This window comes from Acomys minous (genome assembly GCF_964271855.1).
Source record: "Acomys minous genome assembly, chromosome: 3".
Classification (NCBI taxonomy): domain Eukaryota; kingdom Metazoa; phylum Chordata; class Mammalia; order Rodentia; family Muridae; genus Acomys; species Acomys minous.
This window is the reverse complement of record NC_140485.1, coordinates 22,938,146-22,955,674: the sequence shown is the minus strand read 5'-3', so window position 1 is coordinate 22,955,674 and position 17,529 is coordinate 22,938,146. Positions and strand designations below refer to the sequence as shown.

General features: G+C 44.7%; 1 protein-coding gene across 3 annotated transcripts in view; it reads left to right on the top strand.

The window, feature by feature from the left end:
* Nucleotides 1–17,529, top strand: part of GALK2 (galactokinase 2) — a 135,212-nt gene that overhangs the window by 110,850 nt on the left and 6,833 nt on the right. For all 3 annotated transcript variants that reach the window (XM_084775509.1, XM_084775510.1, XM_084775508.1), the window contains exon 9: nucleotides 12,878–13,079. In XM_084775509.1, the coding sequence (XP_084631635.1) occupies nucleotides 12,878–13,079 (202 nt within the window). The remainder of the gene's footprint in view (nucleotides 1–12,877; nucleotides 13,080–17,529) is intronic.

Genomic DNA, 17,529 nt, shown 5'->3' with positions numbered 1-17,529 from the left:
GTAGGCGTGTTCCCTGACTTGCTCATAACTAACATCCCATTGATTCTATTCTACATTCTGTCACATGGCTGGTTTTACCTCTGCTTAGGTTTCATGCATCTGTCCTCCTCAGTATCCCAGGGCGAATTCCCCACATGCCTCACTCTATCCCAGCATTCATTCTCTCTACAAGAACTCTTCCTTCATATTTCCTGCCTCAGCTGTAGGTCAATCAGCTGTTTATTGGCAGATGAAGAATCCATAGAGTACAGAAGAGATTATACCTATATCTCCCTTTTAGTCCAATAAAAGGCTTTTTTTCTTACAACAAGAAATTATATACAATAATAAAAATTATGGAACAATCAGGTAAGATTTACATTCACAATGTCCAGTCCATATGTATTTTGAAACTTTGGAGAAAATATTCCATTACCTATCCTATCTTGGTGAGTTCAGAGTTCTATACCTAAATAATTTTTTATCTTAACTTGCATTTCCAAACTAAAAACAGCTTGTTAGACTTAAAAACATTTTATTGAATCCTAAACAACTTAAGCTTAATAAGAGACTATAACTATCTAGTCTTCAACCCCATTAGAGACTTGCAAAGAAATAAATATTACCTAAATTTGTAGGACATGCAGAGCAAGTGCTTTTCAAAATATAGAAATGACAGAGGCAACTGGCTACCTGGACAGTCATCCAAGTTTCTCCATAATGTTAGAGCATCTATCTTCAACTTTCTGGCCCAGAATATCTGAAAGACTGTTTTGTGAAGCAGGAATTATGAAGAATTTGCCTACCTTGTCTTGGCAAAGCTTGGTAGTCAACTTCCCTGTGTCTAGTTAGTCCATTTTGGAGAGCATACTGTCAGCAGCTGAGGCAAGGACAGTTTCTTGTTCAGTGGTCAGCTTACCACAGTTGAAGCAAACTCCATAAGAGTCTTCGATGCTCATCATCTTCTGAGAACTAGAAAGTGGGGAGGGGCGCTATCAGAAGCACACTTACCTTATTGTAAAAGAAAAGCCTTAAATTAATAAAATATTTTAAAACGCCAATTTTGTAGCTCTCTGAGGTTTTTGAAGACCGTCTGTCTGTCTGTCGGTCTCTCTAGCTAACTATCTATCATATATCTGGATTGTTTGTCCCTAGATACTTATTACCTGTTCAACTTAGAAAGCATATTTCTGTAACAAACTAGGCTAGTATCTGACATGACCACGAGTTTGACTGATTAACATTAACTTGCATTTCTTAATTATCCTAAACAGTTTGTAACAGCAGCTTTAAAAAGAATTAGAACTTAACACTGCATCTTTAAGAATCACCTACATACAATACCTCAACAAGAGTTAATATATAGTGTCTTGTAACCAAAATATAACCTTAATTTTGTATCAACGTACAAAGATCTTCACTAATGTAAGGTTTTTGGCTTATTTAATGCTCTATAGTTTAAGAGTAGATTCAGTAACCTACCCTTTTGTCTTATTATTTTATTTCTATGCTATTCCTTATCATCCCTTTGTCTTTTCCTCCCTGCTTCCCTTAAACATTAGATAAGAGAGAAAGGATAGAGGAAAGAAAATGAAAGTGAGAGAGAAAAAAATCTTTGAGTCTAAGCTCCTATACTTTGTTTTCTTCCTGACCAAAATCATGTAACAATTTGTAATAAGCCGAATGGCCAAAACCCACCCACCCCTTTTTGGGAAATTGGGAATCGTTCTATTAAATATGTTTCCTGCTGTTTGGGGGCATGGCATTTTTCTTTTTGGGGGCCCAAGAAACTTGGAAAAATAGTCAAATCTTAAGAAAACTAGCTGTAACGTTTGTTGTGCAGTTTAAACGAAGCTCTGTCTAGGACAGTCTGAAGGGCAGGGCCAACAGGAGCCAGCAGCTTTCTCTGAAGCTGTCCTGGAAGCAGGTTGTGATGGACAGCAGTTGACCCAGTCTGAGGCTGAATAAGTCAGGATGCGGAATGCATGTGTCTTAGCATCCTTCAGGATGAGTCCTTCAGGGCCACCCCAACTTCAGTGGTTTCTGCTCCTTTTGTTCTGTAAACATATAAACTTTCCCAAGTATATTCATTTCTGCAATAATGTGTGTATGGACTGTGCAGTTAAAGATGATTCTTTGCTCTCTGAGTAGGAGAAAGGCATCTGTCTTCCTTTACAAGCCGTTCTAGACCATATATCCAAATTGTCATATAAATTTTTAAAAATGCCATATGAAAGGATGGCAGGATAATTCCCAAGGACTCTGTAGCCAGCAACATTTATTGTCTAAACGTAGTTAAAGTCCTGGCTGGAGACACTTTGATGTCTTGGCCAGTCTCAGAGCTGTCTCCGTGTGGAGGGATCAGTGCGCACTCTCCTTGCTTTGTTCTTTCTCTTGATTTCTTTCTTTTTGTCTCCCCAGATCAAATCTGATTTCCAACCATTTTTCTTCTTTTGTAGAAAGAAATGTAAAATCTCCTCCCCAACATAACACATTTCCTTTTTTCATTCTGAGTTTATCACATATATATGAATTCATCAGTCCTTTCTAAATTTTAGTGTATTGCAGCAGCTGTGATACTGGTTTCACTGATATTTTAAAAATATAAAGTCAACAATGCACCATTTAATCAATCTATGGGAGATTCCTTAGTCCCTTTCTGTTCTATGAGCATCTTTAAAAAGTCCTGCTAGAGTTCTCTATAATTGCTTATCCTGTAAGATTGTAAGATATATCTGTAACATTGTTTTGGCACAATGTTTAAAAATTGTTTTATTCTATTTTTATTATTTTGGTTCTTTTTGTTTGTTTGTTTGTTTGTTTTCTAGACAGGGTTTCTCTGTGTTATCGTGGCTGTCCTGGACTCACTTTGTAGACCAGGTTGGCCTCGAACTCACAGCAATCTGCCTGCCTCTGCCTCCCAGAGCTGGGACTAACGGCATGCGCCACCATGCCCAGCTGTTTTATTCTAATGCATACATATGTTGAAGCATCATCAGCTTCAGTCTGTAAAAGCATCTCCAAGATAGCCATCATCTCCAACAAATATGTGATCTCAGAATTGGCCTTCCCAGAATTCAAGGCAAGAAGCCCATTAGAATTTGGAATGTGCTTCAATAGTATGATGTATCAAGATATGTATATATCTTAATTCTCCAAACTCTGCAAAATGAAACACATAACCTACTGTGTGACATTGTTCTAAGGTAGCAGCAATAAGCAGAGTCTCGATTCTTAATCCATGATATTGCATCTCTGTGGTTCGCCACTCTAATTCTTCCAGCCTTTGCATATTTCTCCCACCTGGAACCATTTCCCTTGACGCTATTGTAAGTTTCAGATTGAATTCCTCTGAAGGTTTTGATTCAAAGAATCCTCCAACCTCTGTTCTATGGCCTCCAGTCTAGCATCTAATTTTCTAGTCTCTTCTTTTTTCAACTCTGCCTTGTTTAGATCTGTCCTGAAAAGGATATACAAAACTATAATCGTTACTGGAAAAAGTGTTTGTATGCTAAGAGAAACAAAATCATATCGAATCCAAATTCATTGTGTCATTGTGTTTCTCTCCATTTTAATATAGAAAAAAGTTCCTTTTAAATTTCAAAACCTTTCCCTAAGGACTTTACTTTCATATATTCATACCAAACACTTCTTCCTATGATTTTTAAAAAATACCCAGCTCCCCTTCTCCTTTATTGTTTTTAAAACTCAATACCTTAACAGTTCAGACACTTGGGGCTTCTCAGTTTGTACCCTGTCCTGCAGTTAGCCCTTCCCCAGGCATTTAGCTAGGTCTTGGAGAGGGCTGCTGGCCCCCAGCTCTTCCGCTCATAGGGAAGAGATGCATGGAGCATGCAGTTCTGGGCCCATGTGCCTCACGGGATGTCCAACCCTACTGAGTGGTGGTGCCACCTGTGCTTTGAGGAAATCCTGAGCTTTGGAATCTGACAGCTGAGTTAGCTGTCCCAGCACGGTTGCTAAAGCCAGCCGAGCTGTGTCTGGGCTGCAACTCCTCAGCCCTCTGGCACTTGTGTGAGCCTCCTCTCAGGAGCCTCTACCTGCTTGCCTTCTGGAAAGTGTCCCACCTGCAGAGAGTGTGCTGGAGGCTATGGTCTGCTTTCCTCTCTTTTAAGGAGACCTGGCCTCCTGTCCACCCAGCAAGTTGCCTCAAGCTCCAGTTCCTCATTATACCAGTTGCTTACTGGTCTCTACTCAAATGCTCCTCCACTGTAGGTCCTTTATTTTCTTTTTCTTTTTCTTTTTCTTTCTTTCTTTTTCTTTTTTTTTTTTCGAGACAGGGTTTCTCTGTGTAGCCTTGGTTGTCCTGGACTCCCTTTGCAGACCAGGCTGGCCTTGAACTCACAGAGATCCATCTGCCTCTGTCTCCCGAGTGCTGGGATTAAAGGCGTGCGCCACTACACATGGCTCAGTGTAGGTTCTCAAGGGGTGCTGTGGCTGCCTTTCTGGTCTAGCTCTCGTGTTTGTAACTTTTGGCTAAAGCCTGAATTTTGTGTCCTAGTCTTGGATTATGTGCCCAGTTTTGGATGCCATATGTGGAAGGGGATTTTCTGTAATCTGTGTTTTTCACCCACACCCTGTCCCCAGAAATATCTACTCTGAGACTTAACTATATTTGCAAAAGCCTAGGCCAATATAGCCAGGATGTTCCCTGACTTGCTCATGACTAACATCCTGTTTATTCTACGTTCTGCTGCGTAGCTGGTCATCTCTGCTCAGGTCTCATGCATCTGTCCTCCTCACTGTCCTTCTCAGTGCCGTGTTGAATTCCCCCTCACTCTTCACTCTATTCCAGGATTCGCTTTCTCTACTGGAGCTCCTCCCTCCTATTTCCTGCCTCAGCTATAGGCCAGTCAGCTGTTTATTGACAGGTGAAGAATCCATACAAGAAATCCCTGGCTTCTTCCCTATTCTTTTTGAGCTAACTCTAAGGCACACCTGTGTAGTTCTAGAACCTGCCAAGGGTCTGGCTCCAGCTGCCTCATGCCTCATGCCTGATGTTTCTCTTTTCCAGCTCTCACTGCCCTGACTCACAGAGAGTCATGTTGACCCTACTTTTGGTCCAGGAGTCTGCTTTCAGGTCTACCTAGACCAGAAGCCCTCTAGACTCTGTGCCTTTCCTCAGCTGGGAACAGTTCCTTAGCTACTGTTGCCTTTATTCTTCTCTTTTCATGATTTTTTTTCTCCAGTAGACTCACTTCTTGAGAGTATAGTGTGTCATGACCCCTCCCCCATTATCAGCGGTTCCTTAGTTTTAGGGCTGACATAGTGGATCTTTAACAGTGTTCAGGAGATAAGACATGAGCTCTCTGTCCTTACATAGTTGAAGGGCTGCATTGTGTTTGTGTGTGCCTGGGAAATAGAACTCAGCAAAGTTGGAGGAGGACAGAGTGTAATTCAATACAGAGCTAACAATGTGCCTAGGGGTGGTGACATTTAGTTGTAAGAGTATCATAGCCTATTCTGTCGTGATGAAGCACTCAAGAAGGAGCCTTGCCTGCTCTCCTCCCTCTCTCATGAATTGTGGATGCAGAGGGTTTTACAAAACAGGCTTCACATAAAAGTCCCTGTAAAGGATGGGAAGACAGGTACCACACTCCAGACAGGTCCCAGCTATCGGATGTGCATCAGACTACCTCACTGTGAGTGGTGGGGTGGTGTCTTCTCAGCTACAGCTAGTGGGCAGTGTGCAGAAAACAGGTTCAGGATAGACAGATACCTTATTTTTTTTTTTTTTTAGAAGAAAGCAGAAATCCTGATTCTTAGTTAAATTTCTCAATTCACTAACTATATTGTGTAGGACAAGACACATGGCAGGTCGAGGCTCAAGGGTTAATTTTCAGTCCATGTGCCACGTTCTGTAGAAAATGTTAACACTGCAAATGTGAGAGTGGCTTCCTGGAGGGACACCTCCAAGTCGCAGTCTTGTGAATGCACTGCTTTCAAGGTGGCCTGGGCTGTTCTGTCCTCACACCAGGGAAGCTCTGTGGCTCAAGTCCCTCCTTACACTGCCTCACAGTGCTGGCCTCCACTTCCAGGCTGTGTGTGTGTGTGTGTGTGTGTGTGTGTGTGTGTGTGTGTACAGTGCCTGTGGAGATCAGAAAATGGCATCAGATCCCCTAGAACTGGACTTGGAGTGCTTATGAGCTGCCCAACATGTGTGCTGGAATCTAATCTGGAAGATGAGCAAGTGCTCCTGTGCACTGAGCAAACTATCCCCCGCCAGCCATATGCTTTTTAAAGGTGGAAAGTAGAGGCATGCCTTTGCTACAAAGATTACTTAAAAGAGAAAATGTTTATTTAAATTATCTGCTTTTTGTCTTTCTTTTTTTAAAAACACAATTTGTTTCAGAAATTTCACATTTATGACAATACCCAAGTACGACGCAAACCGCTGTCAGTCTCTGTGATTCTGTGATGATGGGCGCTAGGGCTCACTTTGCAGACTAGAGCTGACTGGCTGGGTCTACACAGGACAGCCACAAATACCTCCAACTCACTGATGATGTTGTCAGTGGATCCTCTGTGTTCCCTATTGTAACCATTCTACAACTGTTAATTTAGCCAATTTTTAATTTCATTCTGTGGAAAGGGCAACCAGCAAAATCATGCAATCAACATTTACTGAGCTCCTACTATGTACTAAATCCCAGTCTACTTAGGGCAATGTATTGAAAAAGTAAAAATAAAAAAGGGGGCTGGAGAGATGGCTCAGTGGGTAAGAGCACTCCATGCTCTTCCAAAGGTCCTGAGTTCAATCCCAGCAACCACATGGTGGCTCACAGCCATCTGTAATGTGATGTGATGCCCTCTTCTGGCCTGTATACACAATAATAAATAATCTTTAAAAAAGTTATCCATTCTTCCAACTGATGCACATGTCGCTCCATTTAAAAATATATAAATAAACAACAACAAAAAAAGGAGATCTGCTTTTCAGGTTGAAGGAAGTTGTGTAGTAAATCAATGAGCACATAGGCAAATAGATAAAAATTAGATAGTGGTGAGAATAAACCAGGATGAAGAGCATGTGTTTGTTGGGGAGGAACTGCTCCATAGTGGAGTGAGGTGAAACTGTCTTTGAAGCTGTGATGATACCAGAGGTCTGAATGACAGACCAGAAGGGACCAGAGTGTGAGGATCACAGAGCAGACCTCATCACGGCAAGGAACCAGGTGAGGCCAGTGTTCTAGGAAAATGGAGGATGGAGGATAGAGCTGGAAGGCGCATTCAGAGCTCGCAAACAATTTATTGTACATTATGAAAGCTCTTCAACAACCAAATGAAATATTCACTTGCAGTTCACTGAGATGTCAGAGTTGATGCTGGGATTTCAGAACTCAATTCTGGAACTATCTAAACTAAACCATTCCTAGACTGAGGTGTTTACCACGCTTGGAAACCATGGTAGGAGAGGCAGTGAGTAATGCAGGAACCTCACTGAGTGTCAGAGTTTGAAAGTGTGAACACAGTGAGAGACAACTCCCTTCATTTTTAAGGCAATGCCTCCTCTACCGAGGTTACACGCGCTATGGGCAGATGGACATCCGTTCTCAGCTAACTAACACAACAGTTCAGATGCTCTCCCATGTTTGGGCAAGTGTTCAACAGAAGCTTGATGAGCATATAACAGGCTAGGACCTTGGCCCCAGAGGGCAGTCGTGACACCCCGCTAACAAAGAACTGCTTCCCTCCTGAAGGGTGGTCTGCAAATCTGCTGGAGCCTTGGGCTTGATCGTTATGCCGTGAGTGAAAACAGATGCCCCCCCCTCCCTTGCTGGGTTACTGCTGTTCAGGGACAGGAGCTATGGCAGTCTCCCCCCCCCCCACACACACTTCAGAGTGAATAGTACAAGGCCTCTTTAGATGCTCCCACAGAGAGGGCTTGCTGCTGACACTTGTACAGGAGAGAAAGTAGCTGCCAGGACCATGGGGTATAGTAGTGTGCGGCACACTCGGAGTGTTTCTCATCACAGCACAAACACCTAAGGATTTAATAAGGAAAACCTCTCTGTATGCTTTTATGTCAAAACATTCACTCGAGGAAAATATCTAATACTAAAGGAGTGTGTTGCTGTTGGACAGGAAAATGACAGTGGATTCTCCCTACTGGACTCTCTTGAGTCTTCTTAGGGTCATGCCCCTGAGATCTGCCTAGGATGTCAAACTCACAGTGCAAGAGCCCTACTAGGCAGAGCTACTGAATACGCTGTGTGAAGTTTGAAAACTGTGTATTTATTCTCTGAGAATTTCACACAAGGATTTTGATCTTACCTGCCTTTCTCTTCTCTTTCCCTCTTCAACTCCTCCCAATTCCTCCAGCCATGTTCTCCTTCCAACTTTGTGTCCTCCTGCCCTTTATGTACCCACTGAGTCCAACTAGTGCTGTCCATATGCACATGGGTGTAAGGGCAGCCTACCAGAGACCGTGTGCCCTGGCTTAGGGAGGGAGGTCAGCCTTCTTCCGGGATAGTGGGCTTTTGTTTGTAAACCGACTGCAATTTAAATGGGAACACCTGGGAGAATTGAGCCAAGGACGGGCTGGCTACACAAGACCTTCGAAAGTCCAGGGTTAGGTTGATAGCAATAGTGTATCCTTATTTTATAGAAGGCAGTACTTAAGTAGGTAAGGAGAAATAGACATCAGCTATAATCTACTTAAAATGCTTCATCAGGATAGCAGTTGACGCAGATAAGGAAGGTGGTAGTCTCTGCTGGTGTATTCTCCACTGACCTATTTGTGTGGAACTGTTCACACAACAACACAATGCAGGCACTTCTCACCCAATCAGTGTTGTTCTGTGCCCACAGAGGGCGTGGCTTCATGGTCTCCCTTGGTAATGCTGTAAACTGCAGTGAGCCTGGAAATTCAGAGTTCTTTATTCATGGGCATCGCAGTGATTATACGACTGTGGAAGGTGACATCATTCAAAAGGAAAACTGAAACATATGGAACCTTAAAGCTGATATTCTAAAAATTTGTCAACCTCAAATTTTATGTTTTATTTTTGTTCGTATTTTTCTATTTTTATTTTTGAGATTATAATATAGTCACATAATTTCCCCCTTCCATTTATTCCCTCAATCTCCTCATATACCCACCTTTCTCTCTTTCAAATTCATGACCTCTTTTCCCATTAGTTGTTGTTTTATACATGTGTGTGTGTGCACATGCACCTAAGTAGGGAAGTGCAGGCTTCTAAGACTACATACTTGGCTTTTAACCTCAAGTTTTATAAAATAATGTTAAAGTGCAGTTGCCAGCGCTGTTTTCTTTTCTTTCATGACATACATTCTATAGCTTGTGTTGTATTGAACATATATGGAAAAAACCATTGGCACCCATCTTGGAAACACCTGGGTTAGTTCCTTTCTTGTTGCTGTGTTAAAACATCGTGACTGCAGGTTACCAAGAAGAGACTTGATACCCTGTGAGCATATACAGGGGAAGGTAATCCCCCTCAGGAACAGTCATAGGGGAGGGGAATAAGGGGAAAATGGGAGGGAGGGAAGAATGGGAGGAGACAAGGGATGGGATAACCATTGAGATGTAACAAGAATAAATTAATAAAAAACAAAAAAACAAAAACAAAAACATCGTAACCAAAAACAACTTATAGAAGAGAGTTTATTTTGGTTTGTGGTTCTAGAGAGTCCATAATGGCTGATCACGTTTTATCTGTGCAGGAAGCAGAGGAGCAGCAGGAAAAAGTTAGCAAGATTATAATCCCCGCAGCCTGCCCCCAGTGATGGATTCCTTCACCAAGGTTTCATAAGGATTTTATAACTTCTCCAAATTGTACCACCACCTGGAGACTTGAGTTCCATCACATGAGCCTCTGGGGGACATTTCTCTTTCAATCAGTCTACTCTGCCTTTTCTTTCTGACTTGGGGATGTCGATGACTGGCTGCCAGCATCCCCCGTGCTGTGCTGTTTCTTCACATGATGTGAGGTTATGTAGAGGGTATCTGCCAGCATTTTGTGTTGATAAAGACTACCCTCCCCCACACCCCACCCCTCGGGATGTTTGGACATCCTGTCCTAGAATAAACCATTCTCCCATTTCACTGGAGCCGACTACGGCAACAGCAAAGTGACAGCATAGTGTGTGTGATTCACATGATCTGGCTACCAATGGAACAAAACATGTTTTGTGTCTTCCCACCTATATTTAACCAGTGGCTTTACTTTATTTTTCTTATTTTTCAACCACACTTGGTGTCAGCAGTTACTAATTTAATAATGAGACCCCTGCTGGCTGTCCCCTTCCCTCTGTCTCAACACTCAGTTAAACTGTCAGTAGCAGCTCCTTTTCTTCTTTCTCTTCTTGAACAAAACAGCAAGCCCAGATGAAAGTATTTTGGTTTTGAACTGGGGTTAAAAGCAAAGTTCCAATTTTATCATAATTAACCTTAAACACGCACCAGGTGCTACCATGCCAGACACTGTTGAGGTGACATGGACTGAGCATTACTTTTGGGGTGCATGGAGCTAAAAGGTTTGAGGTCTAACCTCAGGACTGCAGAACCTTTGCAGGGCTCTGAGAAATAACCGCTATGGAAAGTACATAAGGCCCCGGATAAGAGTGCGGACTGCAAGAATTGTACAAATTCAGTCAAGAAATTATTTCCAGCTGAGCCCTTCATGGCCTCAAGGATGATGTAAAATGTAACCTGAGCCTTTGGAATGAGGTAAAGTTTTGACATGGAGAGAGAGGGCAAGAAGCCATTTCTGTGTGTGACGAATGAGTATATCCAGAAGCAAAGGCTGTTAGAGCAACTACAGATGGGGCAGCTTGGCTGAAGGAAGAGGCCCCATTGGGACCAAGCATGGACTATGGTAAACACTGGGAAAATGGCTGTGGACTGAGGCAGTAACTGACAGGAACAGGGCTTTGTTTGGGGAGCTTAGCCTGTCAGTGTTGACTCCCACTCAGGTTATAGAAAAGAATGACCGAGACAAAGGTACTAAGTACCAAGGCCGAGGAGTAAATCTTTTGTGCTGACTCTCCTCCCCCTGGCTTCTTATTGATTTTCCCTGCCCTTTGGTAAGACAGCAAGGACCTCCCAGTGCGATCCCTACTGCTCAGCCTGTAGAAGAGCTAAGGGCACAGGCAGCATCAGCAGTCCCAGAGAGCATCCTCACTACAGTCACAGAGACACGGAAAGGTCATGCAGAGAGGAAGGTTCGCGTGCAATTACGAATGGGCAGAGCCCAAGGATCCTGAGAAGTAAATCTCTGTCTCATTTCACAGACAAAGAACAGAGCCCAGCTGAGGTAGCAATCTGGGACCTGGCTGATAGACCATCACCCTCTCACTCCATCCCTGGGTGCTTTCCTAGTGACTGGAGGGCGTTTGTAAATTTCCAGGTCTTGCCTGAGACCGACCACACCAGCTCCCAAGCTATTCAGCGTGTCTCCTGGCCACAGCAAGGCCCCAGCTGTTATTCTGGGCATGGGGCAAAGGTGATACGGCCACTGCCGTCGGGTAGGTTTGTGTCACGGCAGTGGGTAGAGTCAGTGAGGGCTGTGCAGAATCCAGAGGACAATCCGCCCACGATGGGTCTCAGAGACGAGCACTACTGACATGCAGTTCTTTCTGTAGGCTGCCACGGGCGTAAGTATTTTTGTGTGTGCTGTAGCTAGTGCCAGTTATACATAGACTATTGTGTTGCCCCTTCCCTCAATGTTGCGCAATTTCCTGTTTAGCAAATTGTCCAAGAATTTGAAATTTAATAACTATTTTTTAGATGGATGTGGATTTATTTTTTCCAAAATTCTTTGTTAGTAGTCATTTGGATTGTTTCTATTTTGGCTATGATAAATGATACTATAACATATAACTTTATATTAAATATATATAAAATTCTATACATATGTAATTAGTTGTACTTATATATTTCTCTACAATAACTTTCCACATGTGTATAATATCATTTTCACCCCCAGTTCTCTCTCTTATCCCCTCCCACTGATACAGTACTTCCCAACAAGTCCACTCTTGTTCTCACACAATTCTATAAACCCAGTTACTGGGATATGCATCTTCTGGAGGCCTTTCTGGTGGGGCACACTAGGAGGAACTTAGCGTTAGGGTGGGGCATCCTTGGCCTGTTCTTCCACCACATAAGCAGGTCACTGCACCCCATCATCTCTGTCATCTGTTAAGAAGGAATGGTTCTGTTCATCTCTCTAAGCTGCTGCAAATGACGTGAGGTTGTGCCTTTAAGGCAGCTGATACGTAGGACATGCTCGAAACTGCTGCTTCTCCCTTGCCATGGCAAGGTTCAGTGTGTGTGTGTGTGTGTGTGTGTGTGTGTGTGTGTGTGTGTCTGGGTGTGTCTGGGTGTACTGAGGGAAAGAGGAGCTCCTAAATCAGTATTCAGGAAGAAGTGATGTTTTTTTATCAATGACAAACTCAGTCTCCATGATGAAGAGCCTGCACATTCTTTCTGCACATCTGCAGGATGGTCTGAGACCTGGCTTTAGGGGCTCAGAAGTCAGTGTGGAGTGGAGCCAGTTCCATTGTTAGGCAATTAGTAGGTACTGACAGTGAAGATGAAGTGGGAGCCCTTCAAACTGTGTGTGAGGTAGGTAGGTAGGTGTGGTGGCTCAGACTTGTAATCCCAACACTAGGGAGGCTGAGGTAGGATAATCCCAACTAGGCTATTTTGGGCTCTCTCTCTCTCTCTCTCTCTCTCTCTCTCTCTCTCTCTCTCTCTCTCTCTCTCTCTCTCTCTCTCCCTCTCCTTCTCCCCCCTCCCCCCCTCCGCAGTCTTACTGTCTTACACACACACACTCAACACCCTGGCAGTCTTTCTTGGCACTATGTAGTCTTACAACCCTTTGTCTCTTTCCCCTTGTCCCTCCTTCCTCAGAACTCAGCTTCAAGCTCTACCAGCGGGCAAAGCATGTGTACAGTGAGGCTGCACGCGTGCTGCAGTTTAAGCAGGTGTGCGAAGACGCCCCCGACAATGCCGTCCAGCTGCTGGGTGAGCTAATGAACCAGAGCCACAGAAGCTGCCGGGACATGTATGAGTGCAGCTGCCCTGAGCTGGACCAGCTGGTGGACATTTGCCGGTGAGCCAAGAGGGCCGAGAGGGGACCAAAGCATGCCACCAGGGAATGCTGTTTCAATGAACAAAAAGCCATAGTCTCATCATTTCAATGAATCCTTGTATGAGAGACTGCAGTCCCCATAACGTAGGGCCCCCAGCTTCTCCCTGCACGTCTGCAGGATGGTCGGAGACCTGGCTTCACGGGGCCCAGAAGTCAGCCGGGAGCCAGCTCCATTGCTAGATGACTAGAAGGCAGCTTTTCTCTGCCGTGGGCACTTTATGTATTTCAGAAACCCCTAGGAATGCAATAGAGTTCTCTCGAGAAAAGAGTCAAAACAGGGTCTTGACCTTGAGAGTTCCGTTGAGGGAGGTGGGCTGGAAAGAATCACTGAGAAAGCCCCACCTCCTAGACGGCCATATTTATTTTGGGCAATTAGGGGAAATAAGGACTAGGAGAGGCCAGTTTATAAACTTGGCCGTGACTGAAGTGTGAAGATAGAGTCTCTTTCACAAAACCTCCAGACCTTGCTGTAATTGCGCAGGAAGTGGGGTAACAGAGTGTCCCTCGCTGGGAGGTCCCCACACTGACCTTGGAGAACTGAAAGGGAAACTGGAAGGGAGTCAGATGAGCTAGGTTAGCTCACTCTGACGATGACACAGCCCTGCACGCAACTAGCAGTGGAAACGTAATTAGCCACTTGGCGCCTGTGGCTTGCCAAGCACACGCCGCACCCAGTCAGAAAGTTTAAACCATGCAGCTCCATGGATCACAAATGGAACGCAAAACCTGCCTGGCCTGGCTAGAGACTTGTGCACAGCATGGCTGAGGCACTTCCTGCTGACGTCAGCCTTTGCTCACTAGTGGCCAAAACCCCTTCCAGAACTCGTTTTATTTCAAATGCTCTTTTAAAAAAAGTATCAAGGGTCCAGTAAATGGAAGAGACAAATATTCTTCAGTCTTGGACATAAGAGGAAATGAGATGGGGAATGTGTCTTTTGGCTTAAAATGGGGAGGGGGATTTGAATCGTCCCGGAAACAGTATGGATGGGATCTGTCAGCCTCGTGGAGTCTCACATGTGTTTTCTTCTTGGATGGTCACAGCACCTGTTTACATTTCCGTGGGCAAAGAGATTAGTAGTAATTAAAACATAATTTGATTGCTAATGATAAATGTTGCTGACAGAAACTGGAAAGTGTAGTGTGTGCTGGGGCTGAAGGGAAGTCTTTCTATGGAGTAGTTCAAGAAGGCATCTCTAAGTAAGAGACCCTGGAACAGAGACCCGAAGGAACAGTAGGCAGACGTGTTCTGTGTAAGGCGCAGCAAGAAAGGAAGGAGAAGGCAACAAGTGGAAACAGAGGGGTTGTGGACATGACCACATTACATGGAGCCTGTCAGCTGTGGGAAGGAGCCACATCCATGGACCCTGTCAGCTGTGAGAAGGAGTCAAACTCACGAACCATGCCATCTGTGGGAAGGAGTCACACTCATAGACCATGACATCTGTGGGAAGGAGTCACACTCATGGACCATGTCATCTGTGGGAAGGAGTCACACTCATGGACCATGTCATCTGTGGGAAGGAGTCACACTCATAGACCATGACATCTGTGGGAAGGAGTCACACTCATGGACCCTGTCAGCTGTGAGAAGGAGTCAAACTCACGAACCATGCCATCTGTGGGAAGGAGTCACACTCATAGACCATGACATCTGTGGGAAGGAGTCACACTCATGGACCATGTCATCTGTGGGAAGGAGTCACACCCATGGACCATGTCATCTGTGGGAAGGAGTCACACCCATGGACCATGCCATCTGTGGGAAGGAGTCACACTCATAGACCATGACATCTGTGGGAAGGAGTCATACTCATGGACCATGTCATCTGTGGGAAGGAGTCACACTCATGGACCATGTCATCTGTGGGAAGGAGTCACACTCATGGACCATGTCATCTGTGGGAAGGAGTCACACTCATGGACCATGTCATCTGTGGGAAGGAGTCATACTCATGGACCATGTCATCTGTGGGAAGGAGTCACACTCATGGACCATGTCATCTGTGGGAAGGAGTCACACTCATGGACCATGTCATCTGTGAGAAGGAGTCAAACTCACGAACCATGCCATCTGTGGGAAGGAGTCACACTCATAGACCATGTCATCTGTGGGAAGGAGTCACACCCATGGACCATGCCATCTGTGGGAAGGAGTCACACTCATAGACCATGTCATCTGTGGGAAGGAGCCACACCCATGGACCATGTCATCTGTGGGAAGGAGTCACACTCATAGACCATGACATCTGTGGGAAGGAGTCATACTCATAGACCATGACATCTGTGGGAAGGAGCCACACTCATGGACCATGTCATCTGTGGGAAGGAGCCACACCCATGGACCATGTCATCTGTGGGAAGGAGTCACACTCATGGACCATGTCATCTGTGGGAAGGAGCCACACCCATGGACCATGTCATCTGTGGGAAGGAGCCACACCCATGGACCATGTCATCTGTGGGAAGGAGTCACACTCACAGATGCTGCCAGCTGTGTGGAGGATTCTGGCTTCCAGGAGAGAAAGGGGCAACAGATTTGATAAGTGATTCAGTGCCACATGGAAGGTTCTAGACCACTGCTGTGTGGGAGACAGAGAGGAATCAAGAGGACTACTGGGTTTTGTCTACTTGTTTGTTTTGACTAAGAAAAATTTTTTTCAATTGTTTTGGGGGGGTCAGCTATTTTTCAAAACTCAAGGTCAGAATTATCTTATAGTGCCATAGATAGGCATTGCAACAAGAAGGGCAAGAGAAAAAATGGATCTAAAAAGCCATTAGGCTGGTGAGCGATTTGAGCAGCTTTCCACAGTCAGTCAGTAGGTGAGTGAGTCTGACTCCCACACCTCCAGCTCTCCCCAGGGACTATGCTGAGAAGGATTACCCTCAGCCATGGGCCGCTTTAATGCCCTTTTGTCCTTTCTCTGAAGCTCTCTAGTGAGAAGCCTCGTGGGGCAAGGGAGGTGGCGCTGGATCTTAGGACTCTGAGGTCCAGCTCTGTTTCTCTTTATCCAGAGCACTGACTTTGGACGGCCACTTGTCTTTTGATATCCAGTGACCACCTGGAGTCCTTTGTGGTTTTAGTGAAAGGTTTTGAGAGCATGTCTTAGATAAGTTTGGAAATACACTGTTGTGGAAAGATACTAGACTCTAGAGGGCTACCCCAGCTAGTTCCCAAGTAATTGCGGCAGAGACTGTCTAGATTTATAAAAAGTGTTAAGGCACAGTAACTGGACAGCTATCTAAGCTTTAAGCTATTTTGCTATTTCCCAGCTACCCACCCCCAAGTCACTTGCCGCAACAGAACCTTCCTAGCTGCTCCTGTTCCATCAGGTCCACCCTCATGGCTATGTGTCATAGTCCTTACTGCCCCCATGGTGACTTCTCTCTCTCCTGCCTTGTGGTCTCTGTCTGACCCTAAGTCTGGGGATCTAAGCTCCTCCTACTTCTCTTCTGTCCAGCTATAGGCCGTCAGCAACTTTATTTAACCAGTCAGAGAATATTGACAAGCAAAGTTTATAGGACATCATTTGTGTACATGAGAATGTGCTCATCTGCATAGCACCAAAATTCTGGGGACCAGTATTTAGGATTTGCCTACATAGCACCAAACCAACTCCTAACAATGTATCTTTTATTTAATTTCAAATTTTGTTTTGGAAAACTCTTTTAAAATTCTCTCTCATTCTCTCTCTCTCTCTCTCTCTCTCTCTCTCTCTCTCTCTCTCTGTGTGGTGTGTGCGTATGTATGTGTGTGTGTATGACAGCAGTTCAGGTGACCAAAGGTCTCCTGGAGCTGGAGCTACAGGCAGTTGTGAGCTACGAGACATGGGTGCTGGGAACTGAACCTGGGTCCTCTGGAGAGCAATGAGCTCTCTTAACAGCTGGACATCCCTCCAGCCCCTTGACAGCACTTAATGGCAGTTAGAGTGTTTCTGACTCTTCTCCCATCTGCTGCATTAGTTTTCTGAGTAAACACTTAACTGTGTACGGAGTATATTCTGTGTAAGGAGTACTGCTCACTCTACATGCTGGCGCCTGAATTTAAATTGAGGGCTTCCTAGGTGCCAGGCGAGCACTCTGCCACATACTACCCGCCCCCCTGCCCCTCGCAAGTACTCCATTTCATTACCTCCAACAAGGATTGGTTTTGTTTATGAAGCCTGTTGCTATATACCAATTTCCATTTCCTCTTATTGCTTCTTTTTGAGACAGCATTCAGGGCTGGCCTTGAATCCATGACTAATTCTGTCAGTCTTTCGGGTCCTGGGGTTATGGTTGCATGCTGCCAGGCCTGGGATCAGATGAATTTACGCTTCTCTTGTAATTTTATGATTTAGTTTCCCCTGTTGAAAGGCTATCTTCCAGAATAATGAAAATATTGGCCTAAGCGGTTAGGTCCGCAGGCTCCTTG